Raw genomic sequence first — 19239 nt, 5'->3', positions numbered from 1 at the left:
ATTATCGTATGAGAAGTGTCAGCAGCTCTCGCTATATCTCTGGTGAGCAATGTCTGAATATATGCTGGAGCCTGGGATGATGTGTCGAAACGGAGCGATAACTTACCGCTAGCAAGGGATACTGTACAGTAGGTCACATGGAGACCGCATTTCTTACAATTTGGTATGGAAAGTTGGATTGCTGATAAACACGAGTGTTAGAATCGGCGAGTATCGGCATACGGGCAACAGCGTGCCCGTAAGGGCCGTGCTTACAGTCATACCCATTCCCCCCGGTTGTCTTCCTCAATCAATCAATCTTTTTGTTACGTACAAGCATTGAAACCCGGTAGATACGAAAGGGGCTACTATTTATGCGCTATCCATATTTAGTATAGCAAGGCAAGCGATCAGGGTTTGAAAGAGTCTATCTATGTGTTCATAAGTATCGAACCCTAGCGACCTCTAACCCCCCCCTAATGTTAGAGATAAATACACATATACTATAGTTAACTATTATAAAGTCGGGACCAAAGATGTAATCACTTTTAATAACTACCCAGGCAAAAACCTAGATATTCTTCTTATCTAAGAGCTAGCGATCACTACCCACCGAACCTATATTAACCATAGCGCCCGGCGATTATATCAGCTAACTATCGAAAGCGACGCGAACCGTTTCCGCAAACTAAATCTATATTAATTGGATAGTGTCGACTTCATCCTATTGACAGATTCTTTATAACTATCCACATATCACAGCTATCAAGATCTGGTTAGCTAACTCGCAGATCCTACCGGTTCCGCTAGACGCGCCTGACAAGGCATCGGCACAAAGAGCACTATTAGAAGCAGCCACTACAAGTCCCTTTTTCTCTATTTTCCGTTCATACAGTCAGACACATGCCGCCCTTCTCGTGTAAGAGGTTTCTATGGACTTTTAGAACTATCGGCTTATGCGATAGCATAGGAGTATGTACTTCATGATGATCTGACAGGGTGTTGTTATTAAGATACAGTGAGGAGCTTTCGTCGAGTTCATCACGACAGAAAACAGCAATTTACAAAAACCCTCAAGCTTGCGCCAATGCATCACATTGAACCAAATATTTCCATCATCCACGCATCATCAAATCCAGTGATCGGCAAAATGTCACTGAGTGCAGGATTGGGTTGATTGAAATCGTTCTCAACCTCAGTAGAAGGTAAGCTCGGATACCAGACTTCCATAAGCTTTGGCTCCCATCCCTCTTTAATGCACCGAACCATCACTTGCCCCTTTTCAAAGATATTCCACTCCGGCTGATGAGGAACTGAAATATGGTCCGCACAATTCTTCATCATATTCGCCATTCGATCGAGATATTCAAGAATATTAGCAGTGTTCCGGACAAGAGTCTTGTCCCAGGCAGGATCCTCCAGAATGGAAAGTCTATACAAGCTCACAAGGGCCCGAGAAAATTGGAAGAAGATAGTAAAGGACACTGCCGTGTAGTTTTCAACGGGCACAGATAGCCAAAGATCCAACCAGGATTTGGCCGCCTGCAGAGATGTATAAAGACTTTCCAGTCTATGCAGTTCCGGGGAGTTAGGTGTAGAGGGTGCTTGAAGAGCGACATCATGAATAGTGAGTTCAGCATTGGTAAGATAAAGAAGAATAGATCCTGTCCCACCAGGTTAGCAAAGAACCGTCCAGGAAACAAAATTGAACATACTATCTTCTTGTAGATGTGCCGGAATTGTACTTTTCACTGCCTTTAGTTGAGACTGAAATGCCTTTGTATAGAAAGTTGCCGGAGAGTGGCTGTCACCGTCACGCTGTAGGTGATAGACTCTATCCATAACCAGATGGATCTTGACAAGTGAGACCAGACGTTCATCTTCGGGGCATTCCTTGGCATTCATCAGAATAGAGAGACTCTCCTCCAGATGTGGATTCCATCTCAAGGCATCTATTCTAGACAATGTTAGTGCAATGCTGTAGAGAAGGTCAGCCGGCGTTCTTTTAGACGCTAGAATAGGTAAAGAGATGCATATACCTTGATGTGATCAAAAAGCACCCCAACGCAGCTCTTCGCTCTTCCATGGTCCTGGTAGTAGGGATATGTTGCTTGACGCCAACAGCGCTTTTAAAGGCTTGCATGGTTGAGTATTCTGTAGGGACTGGTTTGTTGATTCCAAGGTCACAGACAAGCCCCATGACTACATGGGCATAGAAGTTGAGAAATGGCCGTCGAGCGTAGGTCGTCCTATAGGTGATTCGATATCGCTATTCAGTAGAAAGAACTTCGAAGTTTCAGTGAACCTTTCTTACTTACCATGAGATAAATGTCATAATCCCAAGAAGCATATCCATACTCGGTGAGCTATCGACAAGTAATTTCTGATGAATGGTTCCGGTGATTTTGGTGAAAACAGACTCTCTTTGGATGCTTCCCGGCATCAGCACTGCCATGATGCATAGCCAGAGAAAGGGCTTTTCTTGTCGCAGTTGTTGCGAGGTCATGTGCGAAGGAATGTGTACGAATGGGAGATATTTCATGTTCTCAGTACGGAAGTAGCTGAGAGTCTGTTCAGCCGTCTCTGGAGGAATTGGAAGTGTCGAGCAGAGATCCTCTACTGAACAGCTATTGGGCGCAGATACTGTTGCTGGCGGGGTTGGAATGCCCCCGGAAGGCAAGCTACACGATGAGGCACAAGTTTGGCTTTGAGAAGAAGCATTTTGACCAGTCGTGGGTAATGCGACGTCCCAATCTGCGGGGATACCGGTCGGTCCGCCGTTAGTCTGGAGCAACGATACAATGTTATCAAGTTTTGCTTCAAGCTGTGCTGTTCTAGAAGCAGATGAGCGAGCATTTCGCTTTCGCACCGTTGGCGACGGCCGGCAGTCCTTTTTCAGCCGCTGGCATCTACGTTCGGATCTATCAGCCACCAGGAATTTTCAGCCTCCACTGTGCTACTCACCTTTCGCAGCCATTCCCGGTCGCAAGAAGGATACATTTGCTTTTAGCACGGGAGCAGTTGATGCAAGCCCGGCCATATGGTGCAGGGGTTCCACTCTGGAGTTGGTTGGACTCCATTCCGATGTCCGACCGTTGGAGTTCGGGTAACAGATATGCCACGCAGGACTTCGCAGGGGGGATCTTGGGGGATCGAGCGCCACTAGGATTCACTAGAACATATAACCGCCGCCGATAAGAAAAAAAGAATGAAAAATAAGGAGAGCCCCAACGCTCAACGCGCTTCCGTTGCAATCGGGCGGGGTTGCGAAATCGAAATCCGTTCGGCGCGGTTGAGCGACAGAAGGCTGTGACTAAGCAGTGGCCCCCGTCTTTGGGATGGGATGCACAGACTTCGGCATCACTTTGACGGATCATGCCAATCAATAACAAGGATGGTGGTTTGCCGGAAAATTATTATAGAAATATTTATCTAAATGCTAGCTCACTAGATCTATGTGGAAATTGCATCCGTCCACGTTCATGCATTGACTGACAGCTGAGCTACAATTCGGCTTCTTTCCGTCTAACTCCCTGTCTGAAACAAGCGTGGGGCTGATCGGAATTCGGGGTTCGGGTTTGACCAAATCCCCGCGCAGTGACCCAAAATTACTATGAAGAGCAGTAGAGCCACGCCATACTGGGTCCTATGACTGCCCCCAAGGCTGCTTATCGGATTGTAGGTGCAATGAAAATACTAGTTTCGGTCAGCGAATTTTTCCCATATAAGCTAGATTAGCAGGGATTCTCTCAATGAGAAATTTTGTTCTGCCTTCTCTCATACCTTGTCACTGTGGGTTGCACTCATTTCCCCGTTGATCAAGCAGAATGAGTCAAATGCCTTCCACGGTAGTCGAGTCATCCGACTCTTCCATCAAACAGGAGTCAGTTGGTCAAGGACTATCTAAAGAGCTTGCGTTGGACTCGGCTTCATCAGGCGGCGCGCCAAGTAAGAACTCGGAAGTGCTAGGAGAGTCCATCAAGGCTCGGGAGCGAGAGTATATCACTGGTTTTAAGCTAGTGATGGTTCTTGTGGGTGTGACTTCAGTCATGTTCTTAGTACTACTCGATACTTCTATCATTGTCACTGTGGGTTGTCCGTTAAGTTCATTTCTTTTCCTCTTGTGTTTCTGACCCTTCTACTTCTAGGCCATCCCAGTGATTACAACCCAGTTCCATTCTCTGGAAGACTTGGGATGGTACGGTAGCTCATACCAGATTGCCAGGTATGCTATTTGGAAAAAAAATCAAAACTCACCATGGATCGATCAACCCGTCATAACACGCCATCTAGCGCTTGCTTACAACCCCTTGCGGGAACGGTCTATACTAATTTCCGCACAAAAGTAAGCCTCTTGGGGAGTATTCAACATCCGCCGACCCTAACACAGACCTAGTGGACCTTTTTGTCTTTCTTTTTTGTTTTCGAATTAGGCTCACTTTTCTGCGGCCTTGCGACGTCTTCGAAAATGTTAATTGTCGCTCGCGCAGTGGCTGGCCTTGGATCGGCCGGATTGATGAATGGTGGCTTGACTATTGTCTCTTCATCAGTCCCTTTTCACAAGTCTCCGCGTATGTATCCCGATACTATGGACTTTGGCTTTTTATTAATCAGTGCCACAGCTCTCATCGGAATGATGATGGGATGTAAGGGAGTCGAATTCTTCACTATTTTGTTGATATTGACATTCTTGTCTAGTTTGCCAACTCGGCGTCGTCCTTGGCCCTCTTCTAGGAGGAGCATTCACTGAATACACAACTTGGAGATGGTGTAAGTGTGACAAAGCCCACTTCTAAAAGTTCTCAATGACTAATCAGATTGAACTAACTGTCAGGCTTCTATATCAATCTTCCTATCGGTGCATTGGTTGCGTTTCTCCTCGCCTTTACTGATATCCCAGAACAGGCTGCTAAGCCGCCAATTAAAGCGGCATTCGACACTATAACGCGCAAGCTAGATCTCATTGGCTTTGCTCTTCTCGCGCCCGCGGCTATTCAGCTTCTCCTTGCACTTGAATATGGTCAAAATGAGTACCCATGGAACAGTGCAACTGTCATTGGACTTTTCTGCGGGGCCGGTGCTACTTTCATACTCTTTTTATTCTGGGAAAACTACCAAGGTGAAAAAGCCATGATTCCTCTTTCTATGGTTGCAAAGAGGAATGTCTGGTCAAGCTGCCTAGTGATCCTGTCAATCTCCGCCATTGCTCTTATTTCCTCTTACTACCTCCCTCTGTACTTCCAGGCCATCAAGAATGACTCTCCAATGATGAGCGGTGTCTACCTACTCCCGAGCATTTTGTCACAAGTAGCGATGGCCGTCATTTCAGGGGCTCTTAGTAAGTGCTCATCGATTTATATTATCTTTGAATGCACTAACGAATTCTCAGTTGGCAAGATGGGGTACTACCTTCCATGGGCTGTTGCTTGCGGGGTCTTATCATCAATTGGCAATGGTCTTTTATCGACACTGGCACAAAACACTTCCACGGGAAAATGGGTTGGATATCAGATCATTGCAGGAGCTGGACGCGGGGCTGGATTCCAAACGGTAAGATCTTCTTATGGGACATTTGGGCCTCTTGCTAAGCTTCCATTTATATAGCCTCTCATCGCAGTTCAGAACACTTTACCACCCAGTCAAATATCAGTCGGGATGTCAATCCTGATGTTTGCGCAAACACTCTCTGGTGCGATCTTTCTTACATTTGCAGATGTGATCTTTTCAACTGGGCTCAAGTCCACAATTCCAAAAGACGCTCCCAACGTCAACCCACAAGTCGTTATCGCTGCAGGTGCTACTGGCATACGAGACGTGGTATCTAATCAAGACCTCCCGGGAGTCTTGAAGGCTTATGCAAAGAGTGTGGATCATGGTTTCTACATGTCCGCTGCTCTCGGAGTATGTTGTCTGATTTTTGCATTCGGAATGGGCTGGGAGGATGTTCGAAAGAAGAAGCCTGCTGGAGAACAGGTCTGAGATTAAAGTTTGAGATGCTCTCTCCGCTCTTTGTTTGACCAAGTCACTCAATGTAAGCTGATTGACTAGAACAATATTTACATAATTTATTACCAAACTCTACAGTCTTTTCAATTCATGCTTTTTCCTTCCGAATTCGTGGACTGGTATGATGGCCTCCTGACTTTGATCCACTCTAGGACAGCGGATTTTTCAGGCTTTTTCAAGCACAGCGCTGCGCAAGAAGGGGATATCAACGCCGATCGCCCGACCTTCAGTATGGTTTATCTTGAAAACGACTCGGTCCAATGCTTCGCCCCCATAGTAGAGCCAAGCGGCCATCTGCCAAGAGGAGCATAAATTTGATAGCTTTCCTTGTCCGGGTAGGTCTGACATGGCAGCATTGTCGGAAGGGATAATGTCAAAATTAATGCGCCAGTCTTCGAACACCACATTGTCTTCGCCTTTAGCTTCATTCTCGATGGCGGTCGGGTAAAGTCGAAAGTCGGGATTGAAAATACCGGTCTGTGGAATCATTTCGTTCCAGAGTTTTAAGATTCCCTTGAGAATGTCAGACCCATTTCGTGTCAGAGAGTCTATCTTCAAGCCCGTTCTACCATCAATTTTGAGATCTATCGCAACAGTGGCATTGCTCTGGGTTGTAGCTGTCGAGCTGGTGGATGTCGAGATTTTGTAGTTGCCTGTATACATCTGTGCCTGTGCGCGAGTCTCTTGATCGGTAGCCGGAACTAGGGAAGATATGATAGCTTCATTCAGAATGGACGCGGTAGTGGCGTCCCGAGGGCCGGCCGTCATTACGACAAAGCCGACTCCATACTGATCCACCACGGAGATCTGTGAGACATAACCGTTCGCCCCACCACTCTTAGCGTATATATCCACCGTGTGTGGATTCTTGGGCACAAGATTGTCAGTGCGCTGGATTTCCCATGGTCGACCGACAAGGTTACTGGGTAAAGAAGTCATTGATTGTGGTTTCAGCCATTGCCGAGTCATGTCAGGATATGGGAAGATTGTATAATCCAAAATCCTTCCTATCAGAATTGACAGATCGCGCAAGGAAGAGTACAGTCCACCTCCCCTAGACCTTGTTAGAAGGTCCACAGTCTTGATTTTGAAAGCTTGATCACCTACGGGGAATTCAGCCCATAGTCAGCACCCCAGCCTTGGCTCATCTCGTCCAGAGGGGGTATAACTGCCCTGTCGCTGTCTCCGGGGGAAACACCCGTATTGGTGAGCCCCAGCGGGATAATAATGGTTTCATTTAGCAGTTCATCGTACGACTTCCCAGTCTTTTCGCCGAGTGCCATTGAGAAAAGCGTGAAAGCCAGCGTGGAATACACTGGCTGTGAATATGGTAGCCGAGCTGGGAGAGCGGAATTCATCATCTGGATAAGTTCTTTACCTAGGTCAGCTTAGTTCAAACCGCTCACAAGAAAACATACGCTGTTTATTGCAGGCATGGCTGAGTCCAGCAACGCCACAATCAGGATAGCTTTCATTGCCAACTAACGGAAAGCCCAGCTGCTCATATGTAGGCCGAAGAAAGTAAGATTCAAAGGAGGAAGCTAAAGAACATTAGTGACGGGCCGCAGTGTCTGAGGGTTTGTGGGTGTTCATACGTAAGTTCGATGGAATTCCTGCCAGATGGTCGGATAGAGCGGATAGAGTGATGCTGTTCCACTTGATTAGAGTTCCATTGCTATCGAGCCCCGAAAGGTATTTGGTGACTGGATCACTCAGATTAACATCCGATTGAAGTAAAAGGAGATCTGAAAAGACTTTCGATACAGATCCAATCAAATATTGCGAGTCTTCATTGAGGGTCTTTGTCCCATTCACATTGTTCTTGCCGAGATGGTGGTAGGACCATATTATGCTATCGTTGGCCTCTTCGTCAAAAGGAGACACAAGGGCAACGGAAAAGGATGTGTTGTGGACTTCAAACCCTGGTTTTATTTTGCCTTGTATCGCGGAGTTGAGAGCCTGAGTTAGGCTGGCGGTAGCATTTTGGATATGAAGGGACCGACCCAGATTCGTTGGACGGGGAAGTAGGGGACCATCAACGGGGCATCCCGTCCAGGAGGGTAAAGGGATGCGAGTAGAGCTGGTGTAGGTACCAAAGAATAGTAAACCAGCTAAGCTAGTTGCAAAGCTTGAACAGATCGAGAAATGCATGTTATCGGGGAATTTCTATAGCCAGATTCATTCTGGAATGTGCTTGCTCCGAAAAGAATTAGGAACTCAGTTAATTCAGCTTCTATCTTCGATTTTTATATGTAACATGATAGATTAAATGTGGGTCAACATAATTGTTCGAAAGATCGAAATATCATATCCTTGCAAATTTTCTTGGGGAGGCCATCCGTTTCCCTTTCTGGGACCTCGTCGTATTCGTCAAGGTTCTCGGGCAAGTCTTGGCTGACGATCGCTCTAGAAACAAGCGTCATTTAAACTCACCTCGTATTATCCAAGATCAGATTTACCGCCCAACTCCCACGACCTATTTCCTGAACCCCAACTTGAAACGCTAATCTACATCTGGCATGCATGTCGATCTGCAAACTGGTAGCGCGTGCTTCTCACGATGCGGCCCTGAAACTAAAAAGCGGAACGATACGCAGGTTAGATCATTATGTTCCCACTCCAACTATCTATGGTGTCCTTCTCAAGGTCCTGCAGTCAGTCTTTTCGTATAGCGATGACCATCGGGGCGAAAGTCCAGGTCATTCATCTCGATTGTCTGTAGGAGGTGAAGTCCTCTTAGCGATCGAAGTCTTGACAGCTGCACATACGTCGAGCAGAATTCCTTATGATGACCCTGACCTCGCTTTTTAGGGTTGACCTTCAGGTCGAGAATTACGGATGTGAGCGTCGACCCCCTGCACCTTGTAGTCGGTCAAGCAGAATTCGGGGCAGAGTGGCAGCTGTTTTATTTCCCCTAAACCGACTAGCCTTTTACCGTGGTTAACGGCCCGGGAAGGCGTAAGGATTGGCCCGCTGGCTGTTGCCGCCGCTGTAGCCTGAAAGCTTCCTAACTCTCGAAGTGACCGACAAAGCGGACTTGGTCAATTCTATTGTCTGGTAGTTGATGAACTTCTTGAACTTCTCGAAGTAACGACCAGTGCATTTTGTACGAAGTTTGCGGCCACTCAACCGCAGAGATTTAATGGTGTCAACCTGGAGATGCTTCATGATTTCCTTTATACACCCGGGCGGTAGAATGCTGCTTAGTGATATTGGGGTGCACTTGAATCCATTATTGTCATCGTTGTCCTAAAACGACAACTTCCGGTTTCTTTCATCCTAACGTCCACTCTCATCCATGCTCCTGGATTCTCTGTTTTAGAGATATACCATAAACTGACCTAGGTTCCCAAGTTGCTATCCATTCTGCGCAAATTCAATTCTCAAGTCCGAGTTAATGTTTGCATGAAGGCTGTCGTCGCCATATTCTAGGTCTGGAGAGGCAAATGAAGAGCAGAACTGGAAGTTGCTGGAGTAGCTATTCTCGTTCATTGAAAAGTGGATATAATCCAATGTGGCAGGGTCTTGGAATGCGATTGGCAAGCTGTCGTCAAACAAGTCGAAGATCGCACTGTCGAGCTGGAAGTGAGACGTTCCGGACCCTGGCCACGGTTTGTTCGACTGCTGTGCATTTTCGTCACACTGTGCTCCATGTCCGTTATGCACTATTTTATGAGTTCGGGAAGCACCGGGTGGAGTTGTTGCTATTTCCTCAGCGTTGGTACATCCGTTGTCTGCTCCATGTCTGGTTATCGAGGAATTATCTGCAGCCGTAACCATGGAGGGATTTGCTTCACTTCCTTGACGAAGGTGATCGTTGCTATTATTCAGATGCCTTGAATTCATGACCCCAGGTTTGTTCATAAGCTTCAATAACCGCTTTGCAAGCTGAAGCACCCTCTTCGTGCTCGTCCACAGTTTGCTCATAGCCTCTAAAGCATTGCAGCACACGAGGAGGTTGTCATATGCGGCTTTAGTATCACGTTGGTTGTCACGCAAAGCGCGGTAGATAACCGTAAGGGCCATTGACATTGCATAGGGCACGAGAGGAAGTGGAGGGAGATTCTGACCCTTCTTACAGGAGGTTAACTCGACGATACGATCAGCTGATGCCAGGCGTCGATTGTATTGAACGCTGCCCGGTCCGCTATACCGACAGGATAGCATGGCAGCCACATGATACCAAATCTCCAGGTACTCTATTGCCCTTAGTCTTAATCGCGAAATTAATTTTGAAAAAAAAGGAAGGGGGAGGAGAAATATACCTCTGTGCGATCTGTGGAAATGGTCATAATCAGTGTCCGACGTAAGCTCGGATAGAGATAGAAATTCCTGACACTGATCAACAGCAGCTTTACAGCTCGCTTTATAAACCCTGGTTGCAGTAACCATGAGATCCCCCAAATGCAGGGATACCTCCATGACCTGGGAGCGGTAGCTGTCTCTCATTAGGCCGATACGCTCAATTCCAATGTCAGTGTCGTCAATGAGGAAAGGTGCCGCTCCCGTAATAGGTTTGTTTACTCGGTCGAAGTTTCGCAGAGACCACCACAATAGGTCGTTCTGATCTTGTTCAAGACTCCCCAGAATTTGCACATGTAGAGATAATGACCACGCTTCACAAATGGCCTGTGATAGGTAGCTTGATGCACGGTCCATCCCAGCCAACCCATCAGTGTGTAGATGCATCAGTGCAAGAACTTGGACCTTGATGATCCTATCGGGCTCAAGCTCTGCTTTGATAGCTGCATTGAGGCCGGCTAGCAGCTTAGATGCAAACTCTAACGGCTCCATGAGCGGGCCATCAGCGTTCATACGCAGGAAAGGGACCGCCTGCATCATTTTGCAGGTCACAAGACACATTGCCTTCACTAGATATGGGGAAGACTGCTCGTTGCTATAATCGCGGAAGACACGTGCGCCGTCCATGATGGGTATGAGATCATCCAGGCCAGATATATAAATTGGCAAGAGAGCATCCGTGGTTGCCCGTGGTAGTTCAAGAAAGGCCCCAGCATCTTCGAGATATTTTCGATAGTGGTCAGAGAGCTTTGGTGGAGCAGCTCTTCTTTGCCTCTTGTACCAATGCAACTTCCGCTGTGGATTTTCCGTCTGTGATGAAAGTTTCACTGCCTCAAGGGATTGGATATGCGCTGCGTGTGAACTTGTTGGAGCAAGCGACCCCTGTTCAACTCCTGGAGCTGACTCCGGAGATACGGAAAGATCGTTCAATATGGACTCAGGGTTATATATGGTTACTCGACTTGGATCCATGCTTGACTCTCGGGTATTTGCTTCAGAGCGAGTCTCCACGGCTGCCCTTTCCACAGCTTCTGTTCTGCCATTCTTCTCAGCCTTGTCAAACTTTTCAATCTGATCAACCTTGTCAAGATGATAGCACCTCTTCTTGCGTGCACGACAGCTATGACAGGGTGCAGATCGATCAAATCAGCCCAGTCTCGATCTGAGGTGCTTCAGGAAAGCTTATCTTGGGCAGTCCGTTTCCTGCTCTGTGCCCCAGAGGACTTCCACACAAATTCCATTGGCCTCAGGGTTTTAGATAGATTCGTGAAGGAGCCGACCTTTTGAAAGGGGAAGTGCTCAAACAGGGAGATTTCGTGGTTTTCTCCCACCCAGAAACAGGATTTCATTGTGTTGTTACCCGAGCCCCGCCCCAATTTAGGAGAGCAAAGCCCGTACTGTTGCACCACCAGAGTCTGAGTCTATTGTGCGGGGTAACCTTAACAAGGCAATCAATGCCATGGCCATGGGGAGTATTCCGTGATTGGACGCTGTCGGTGACGATGATTGCGGGGAAATGCGAAAGTCTCTCTGTACTCCGTACAGGATGGGTCAAGCAGAAAAAGGCGTAGAGATTGCTGCTGGGGACAAGGTTATTTATCAAACAGAAAGGATACACCTGTATTTGTAGCTTGGACCTACTATCGTTTCTAGGATACCATCTACAGATAGGGACATGTACGCCCTTATAGTCTTCTGAATACATGTCTCGGTGAATGCTACAGTAGGTCTCATTACCATACCGAGCGGGTTCCGCCGGACTCCACATTATTCCATGTCGCCCTCTCAACCTTACCGTTTGGTATGGTAAATATATCTATGTAGCCAATTCGCCCGAAGTAAGCGCTGCACAGCTTCAACAGCTCTCGTCTCTCAATCAGATCAGTCTCGAAAATATAGTTTTAGCCAGGACACGGAATCCTCGATCTAACGTATTACTACGGACGATGTCCACTATTACTACTTGGTAAATTTACCGCGCAAGTCCTCTATTCAGACTCAGACTCACATCAATGCTCCAGTCCACGTTGAGTCGTACCAACTTTTTACCTTGTAAACTCGAAGGCTTGAGTGTTCCTAGGAACTTAACAGGTAAAGTTGTGTGGTGTCAAACCCAATGCCTAATTTCCGGGTCTAACCTTCCTACATAGTCGCACAGAATTGTGGTTCGTTAGATCGATCGAACAAGAGGCATAGACTACGTTTGTTTAGCTTTGAACTATGTGGAGAAAGCCCTCTACACCACGAAATCCGGGGTTAAATATAAGTTAAGTTCAGATGAAGGGTCTTCGTGGTGTAGTTTCACTTCCCGACCAGATTTTGGTTAGATTGCGCCAAGAGTTCTACATATGCAAGGCACATTCTTCTGATAAAGGGTTCACTTCTCCCGCACCTAGATCGGTTGAGTGTTTCTATCTAGGGTCACCTCCCTCTTTCCTCAAGTTATTCTCAGCCCGCTTAATTCACTTCAACAGCCACGGTTGGCACTGACGAACGCTCTTCTGTGGCTCTTCCTTGTGTAAGTCTCCGAGTCGAGATATCAGGACAGAAAATGGCCGCCATATTTTCCACAGATGATAAAGTTACTTCACAACATGTGGAAGAAGGCATACGACAGGATGATATTATGAACGACGGTGTCAAAGACTGGGGAAGGATCAAGGAGTATGCTAAATTAGCTACTGAGGATGAGCACAGCACGACATTCATACAGGCCGTAAGGCGGTACCCCAAAGCTGCCTTTTGGTCCGCAGTTGTTAGCCTGTGTATCATCATGGACGGATACGATACTGCGTTGATTAGTACTCTCTTTGGCTTTCCAGCTTTCCAGAAGAAATATGGACATGAGATCCACGACTCGGGCAAATACACACTGGACGCCCAGTGGCAAGTGGCCCTTGGGATGTCCAATCCCTTGGGTAATATCATTGGTGTCTTTCTCAATGGATACCTCACGGATCGGTTTGGACACAAGAAAGTCCTTCATGGCGCCTTACTGGCCCTCACCGGATTCATTTTCATTCAGGTTTTTGCCCCAGATGTTCGAGTTCTCTTTGTTGGTGAGCTGTTGGCTGGCATTCCGTGGGGCATGTTTTCCACCATGGCCCCTGCCTTTGCCTCTGAGGTGGCCCCTCTTGTCTTGCGCAGTTATCTTGAAACTTGGGTTGTGGTTTGCTGGGGAATCGGGCAGTTTTTCTCCTACGCGGTTCTCTTTAGTCTCAACCACTCTCAGAGCGACTGGGCCTATCGCATTCCTTTTGCCATCCAGTGGGCTTGGCCTGTAATCATTTTCCCAATCGCTCTTTTCTGTCCCGAATCTCCATGGTGGCTCGTTCGGAAGGGTCGCTACGATAAGGCCGAGTACTCCGTTATGAGGCTGACTTCGGCCCAAAGTCATGAGATCGCACAGGGGAATGCAAAACAGGCCGTGGCGCTCATGATTGAGACCAACCGACTCGAGCAGGATATGACCAGAGGCTCGTCGTACCTCGCCTGCTTTAAGGGGACCAATTTGCGACGAACTGAGGTTGCCTGTGCAACATGGGGCAGCCAGATTCTCACCGGGTTTGTAATTCAGTCCTACGCCACCTACTTTTTCCAGCAAGCTGGTTTAAGCTCGGATGATTCTTTCAAGATGACCCTCGGAATCGGAGCAATCCATCTCGCTTGCAATTTCAGCTCTTCTGCGCTGAGTGGCAATTATGGCCGAAGACCGCTTTTCTTGGGCGGCTGTGTCGTCCTCTCGCTACTCATGTTTCTTATTGGCCTTCTCGCCATTGGTCCTGGCAATTCTGCCTTCGGATTTGCTACGTCCGCCATCTACTTGGTCTGGTTTGGCGTCTGGTGCCTGTCAATCGGGCCATTGCCATACATTATCAATGGGGAAGTGTCCTCCACCAGATTACGTGCAAAGACGATCACTCTGGCCCGCGGTGTTTACCTCATCTTGAATATTATCAACTCCGTCGTCGCTCCGTATATTCTCAATCCACAGTGGGCCAACTGGAGAGGCAAAGCCGGTCTTCTTACCGGTGGTCTTACTGTGCTTTCGTTGACGTGGGCTTATTTCCGGCTTCCTGAAACTGGGGGTAGGACATATGAGGAACTGGATATTTTGTTCGCACAAGAACACCTTTCGGCAAGGGAGTTTTCCAAGGCCGTTATTCATCGAGACGGTGAGGTAATCAGAGTAACAGGTCGCGATGTGGAGAGCAACGGGAACGAAGATAATCGTTAGGAATATGTGCTTTTATTGGCAGTTGTGGCCGGTCATGGTACCTTATGGTCAAGAGGCGAACGATGCAATTCGAGCAATACGATTATCTCTTGTGCAAGGCTCATTTATTTTATGCGATTTCAGATAGTATCAGATGTATTCGTTTACCATCCTGCGTCGATATTACCATCAATTTAAACCGATAAGTAGAGATATTCGTGTCGCACTAGCCGATCATCCATTTATCTGTAGAGATCTGGCTGCTATCAGCCTCCACAGAAGTCGTGAGATCAAATTCCGTGTGGCTGTCGGCATGATCATCTTGCCAACAGTATACAGCTTTGGTCACACGCTGGTGAACTTTCCCGTTGCGGTCTACTGGCTGTTTCCAAATGAATTAAGCAATTCCGTGTTATCGGCCGCGTGCCGACCTGGATTTGGAAACTCTGCCTTGAGTTCCGCGCCAACCAACTAACGTCGGGAGGCCTCCACCTCTATTTCCGACATCGATTGGGAAAGGTTTGCCCCGCTCTTGCATGCGCATCAACATTTCCACAAACTTTGGACTCCATCAAACATGCAACCAAACCGCGCCGGATTTTACCCGTCCGTGGCTCTCGGCTTTCTTTACTAGGCAGCTCTCAGCTCTCGGACTCAAAAGGGGTACGGGAAGTAAATGACTAACCCTAGTTAGGGTCGGATTAGTTCCCGGCCTTAGTCTTGCTCTCCATGTATGGGGACTTGGTTATTGCACAGTTCGTCTGAGAGCAGATATATAAGCGACCTCAAGTCAGGCGCCATGGTGCCGTCATCCATCCTTTATCTTGACTTAGGCCTTGCTAGTGTCTACTCAAGACCCTGCCTTTCCCATTCTAACCATGACTGTTCCCGAACTTACACGCTATGCCATCGTAGGCACGGGTGTCCGATCTGCCTTCTACTATAGAAGCATCATCCAAGATTTCAACGACAATGCTAAGCTCGTTGGAGTTTGCGACACGAATCAGACTCGCATGGATGCTATCAATGACGATATTGTCGAGCTCGGCTCAACTCGCCTGCCGACATACAAGGCCGTCGACTTCGACAAGATGGTTGCAGACCAGAAACCAGACGTTGTCATTGTCACCACGATCGACCGTTTTCACCATGTCTATTGTATCCGTGCAATGGAGCTAGGCTGTGATGCTATCACTGAGAAGCCGATGACCATCGATGAGCAGAAGCTGCAGCTCATGATCGATGCAGAGAAACGGACAGGGAAGCGGGTCCGCGTTCTCTTCAACTATCGCTATGCGCCTCATCACACCAAGATCCGTGAGCTGATTGATTCTGGTGTCATTGGAGAGGTCTCAACCGTGCATATGGACTGGATCCTCGATTGCGCGCATGGATCAGACTTTATGCGCCGCTGGCACCGAAAGAAGGAGAACAGTGGAGGCATTCAAATGCACAAGTCAATCCATCACTTTGACTTAGTTCACTTCTGGCTGAACACCGAGCCGGAAACGGTCTACTGCGTTGGCGATCTTCGATTCTACGGAAAGGAGAACGCTCAGCGACGCGGAGAGAAGAATCTTGGAGAAAGATATCTCAACAACGAAGCTGCAAAGGATGATCCATTTGCCTTTGACATTAGTAAGAGCGACCGGCTGAAGAAGTTCTACTTAGAGGCCGAGCACGAAGACGGCTATATCCGCGACCGGAACTGTTTTGGCGAAGGAATCACCATCGAAGATAACCTCTCCATGGTGATCACGTACAAGAATCGAGCCGTCTTGACGTACAACACGTACGCGTATGCACCATGGGAGGGCTATCGCTGTGTCTTCAACGGAAGTAAAGGCCGGCTCGAGATTAACGTCGTTGAAGGTGGCTACTCCCCTGGAGGTGAACCTGTCCCCCAGTCCACCTCGTCCAAATATATTCAGGGCGGTGTTGAAAGGACTACCATCACCGTACACCCCTTGTTTGAAGATCCCTATGAGGTGCCAGTCGTGAAAGGAGAAGGTGGTCATGGAGGTGGTGACCCAGTCTTATTGCGGGATGTTCTCGTTGGCGATAAGGAGGACCAGTTCCACCGTGCTGCTTATATCCGGGATGGAGGCAACGCCGTTCTGGTAGGTGTTGGTGCTAATCATTCAATGAAGTCTGGAATGCCGGTCAAGGTGCAGGAGCTAGTCCGATGGTAGTGGTGCTGTGTGGTGCTCGCTATCACCAGAGAAAGAAGACGAGCCTTATAAGCTATGAGAGGAAAGGGCTGCAATTTGGTTGAAGCAATTCTACCTGATGTGAAGTCTTACGTCGGGAAAGTCTTTAGGATGGAAAGTTTTATGGATAGAAAGTGCTACTAGTGAAAAGGCGGGTGATTGCCTCTCCAGAGTTCATTTTCGTAGGCCTTCACTTCCTGGATGAAATAATGAGCACAATTTCACGGTCCCTTCAGATATTCGGATTACTTTAGATAAGATTGATCATCTAAAAGGAAGAGATTGATCTTGAACAGAAGAGGCTCACGATAGAGGCCGTAGTGATGGTGTCTCCGATACACATTGAACAGTGTGGGCAAAACCTCCACAAAGTTATTGTCTTTGATTTCGTTCCTACTTCGTTCGTCGTTGATGAGCTAATTTATGTATGAAGATGATAAAGACTCAGCGCAGTCTACACGCAACAAGTTCTCCGAGCTAGACGATTTTATATGGGTTCGGCGACGATTCCCACCAGCGCAAAAGTCAGATGCACCTGTTTCACATCGATCTCGGCCAGACTGTCCTTCCTTCCTAGATACTACATTGATGGACACCAATCGGTGCTTAGATGGCCTCATACGAGCCGTATTTGGACTGGTCACTCTCCAGAATCAGCGTCGGGATCTGCAACGAAATTAGCAGTGGGAGTGCAGCAAAGTCTCGCTTGCAGGTCGCGCAGGGTATACACTTTTACTGCGTTCCTTGTCTTCAGGGCACAAGCTCTTTTTTTTGCGAACGCGCACGTACATGCACGTTGAATAGTTCCCTTTCTCTCACTACATTCGTTCCAGGGTACCGGATCATCATAATGGCGGGAAACTGTTTATTACCCGTCAGATCTAGAAGCTGCCACCTCGGTGCCCCACGTCAACTTTCCCAGAGCTGACATTCTGTCGCTTTATGTTGGCAATTTTGGCTCTATCCTGAATTCTTATGTCACCAGAGACGTTGAGTACGAGAGCCCAATAGGACTTTAAGATACTTAACTTAATTTGAGTCATTGCAATTCAACGCGAATATGGATTGTAACAAACAATGGAACCTTAGTTATAGGTTGGCCATTCCCGGATTTTAAACAGTTGTTGCCGTTGCCGTTTGCATAGAGGGAACAACGGTTTATTTAAAATTCGAGTACAGATCTTGGCTTTCTCAGCCCATATTGAGCTGGGTATTAGTCTCTGGTACCACGAATAGGTGTCTGTCATTTGCTAGAGGACGGGCGTGGAGCGAACCATAAGTTCTCATCACGCTACAAGCCTCGATGCGTGTGGTATTTGTTCCGACCTAGTACGTGATCTAGGAGTTTTGGTCTTTTCGCAAGATTACCAGTTCAGATCAGTTGGCCAACAAATGTATTCAGATACTGTATTCTACCAAAAGAGTGACAAGGCCTTCCGGCAAGAGAATGGAAAAGCAGGCCACCCGGCCTTCCGTACGTCTTCCCCCTTCCTAGTATTCCTAGGGAGGCACCCTTCCTAATGCAAGTTAGTCATCTGGGAAAATGGGGGACGTATATCCTGAGTAGTAACTGGCGTACCATAGGCGTCCCTAGGAGATGCATTTCTTCAACTATTCACACAGGCCGTCGTTGCAGTTAAAGCCGACGCAACAAGCGATCCTGCTAGTGCAAGTGGAGCCAAGGGTTGGACAGTCTCGTTCCTATAGATACATATTATGTTAGCCACTGCTAGGAAGTGACCGGACCTTAAGGTGCCCTAGTTCACGACCGCGTACCTCGAAGACGTTTGAGAGATGATCAGGCTTTGCGGTAGGGACTGCCACAACAAGACCAGTAAGAGCAACAAAAATAGCAATATTGAAGAACTTCATGTTGGCCTGCTTCTAAGATGGAAGACGAGTGGAATGGTGTAATGATTTTGATTTATTGATCAAAGATTCGGGCGGCCTAGTCGTCGTTCTATATAGCCGTAGATCCTGTAGGAGGAAAGGAAAGAGGGAATTCGGAAATAAAAATAAAGTACCTGACCGCAGCCAAAGTGCCCATATCTTTCCATATTTTACCGACTGGTTACTACCGGTCTTGGCTGGGGACATGCGAACCCGGGCGATACCAAGAACTTACTGGGCATTTTTCAGATAGTGCTAGCTATATTAGGCAATCTCTTCCCAGGGATCAGTTTCGCTATTGACACACCCCGAGCACAGTGGCTGTATTATGGACCATGTCGATCGCTTTGGGGGCTGCCGATCGGTGGACACACGCTTTTGCACTACTTCCTTCGGTCTGATCGGCCGTAAGCCATCTGATCTCGCTGCGGGCAGCCTCGCATGCGCACTGGGCTAGACACCAGAAGGCGCAAATCCCCGCATAGCACCTGTAAGCATAGGAAGCTAGATCGGGAATAAGAATATTGATTGATTGACCAAGGCCGACGCTAGGCACAAGGTCGTTTTTGAAGATAGTCCGACCATCAAATACGGCAAGCTAGTCTCGACCATGGCTGTAGACGTCCTAGTGGCAAA

At 47.7% G+C, this 19239-nt stretch overlaps 7 protein-coding genes across 7 annotated transcripts; 3 read left to right on the top strand and 4 right to left on the bottom strand.

The window, feature by feature from the left end:
• Positions 1-1071: 1071 nt before the first annotated feature.
• Positions 1072-3059, bottom strand: N7482_008357 (transcription factor domain-containing protein; the record flags this gene model as incomplete). Its single annotated transcript, XM_056690481.1, has 5 exons — positions 1072-1643; positions 1695-1936; positions 2019-2228; positions 2298-2888; positions 2944-3059. The coding sequence occupies 5 exons, from the start codon at positions 3057-3059 to the stop codon at positions 1072-1074; spliced, it is 1731 nt and encodes a 576-aa protein (XP_056540246.1).
• Positions 3060-3815: 756 nt separating this feature from the next.
• N7482_008356 (MDR family MFS transporter) lies at positions 3816-5958 on the top strand (the record flags this gene model as incomplete). Its single annotated transcript, XM_056690480.1, has 9 exons — positions 3816-4067; positions 4128-4204; positions 4273-4324; positions 4376-4550; positions 4602-4625; positions 4678-4749; positions 4814-5317; positions 5369-5529; positions 5584-5958. 9 exons carry the CDS (start codon positions 3816-3818, stop codon positions 5956-5958), a joined length of 1692 nt encoding a protein of 563 aa, XP_056540245.1.
• Positions 5959-6150: 192 nt separating this feature from the next.
• Positions 6151-8136, bottom strand: N7482_008355 (serine hydrolase domain-containing protein; the record flags this gene model as incomplete). Its single annotated transcript, XM_056690479.1, has 4 exons — positions 6151-7039; positions 7093-7357; positions 7404-7526; positions 7581-8136. 4 exons carry the CDS (start codon positions 8134-8136, stop codon positions 6151-6153), a joined length of 1833 nt encoding a protein of 610 aa, XP_056540244.1.
• Positions 8137-8925: 789 nt separating this feature from the next.
• N7482_008354 (uncharacterized protein) lies at positions 8926-9153 on the bottom strand (the record flags this gene model as incomplete). Its single annotated transcript, XM_056690478.1, has 1 exon — positions 8926-9153. One exon carries the CDS (start codon positions 9151-9153, stop codon positions 8926-8928), a length of 228 nt encoding a protein of 75 aa, XP_056540243.1.
• A 189-nt stretch (positions 9154-9342) lies between these two features.
• Positions 9343-11259, bottom strand: N7482_008353 (fungal specific transcription factor domain-containing protein; the record flags this gene model as incomplete). The annotated part of the gene is made up of 2 exons (XM_056690477.1): positions 9343-10184; positions 10251-11259. The coding sequence occupies 2 exons, from the start codon at positions 11257-11259 to the stop codon at positions 9343-9345; spliced, it is 1851 nt and encodes a 616-aa protein (XP_056540242.1).
• Positions 11260-12838: 1579 nt separating this feature from the next.
• Positions 12839-14524, top strand: N7482_008352 (uncharacterized protein; the record flags this gene model as incomplete). Its single annotated transcript, XM_056690476.1, has 1 exon — positions 12839-14524. One exon carries the CDS (start codon positions 12839-12841, stop codon positions 14522-14524), a length of 1686 nt encoding a protein of 561 aa, XP_056540241.1.
• An 857-nt stretch (positions 14525-15381) lies between these two features.
• Positions 15382-16695, top strand: N7482_008351 (Gfo/Idh/MocA family protein; the record flags this gene model as incomplete). Its single annotated transcript, XM_056690475.1, has 1 exon — positions 15382-16695. One exon carries the CDS (start codon positions 15382-15384, stop codon positions 16693-16695), a length of 1314 nt encoding a protein of 437 aa, XP_056540240.1.
• Positions 16696-19239: the final 2544 nt, after the last annotated feature.

The sequence above is a fragment of the Penicillium canariense genome (genome assembly GCF_028826845.1).
Source record: "Penicillium canariense strain IBT 26290 chromosome Unknown utg000006l_segment0_segment0, whole genome shotgun sequence".
In the NCBI taxonomy this organism is placed as follows: Eukaryota; Fungi; Ascomycota; class Eurotiomycetes; order Eurotiales; family Aspergillaceae; genus Penicillium; species Penicillium canariense.
The sequence above is the reverse complement of the archived record's forward strand: the minus strand, read 5'-3'. Positions and strand labels throughout refer to the sequence as shown.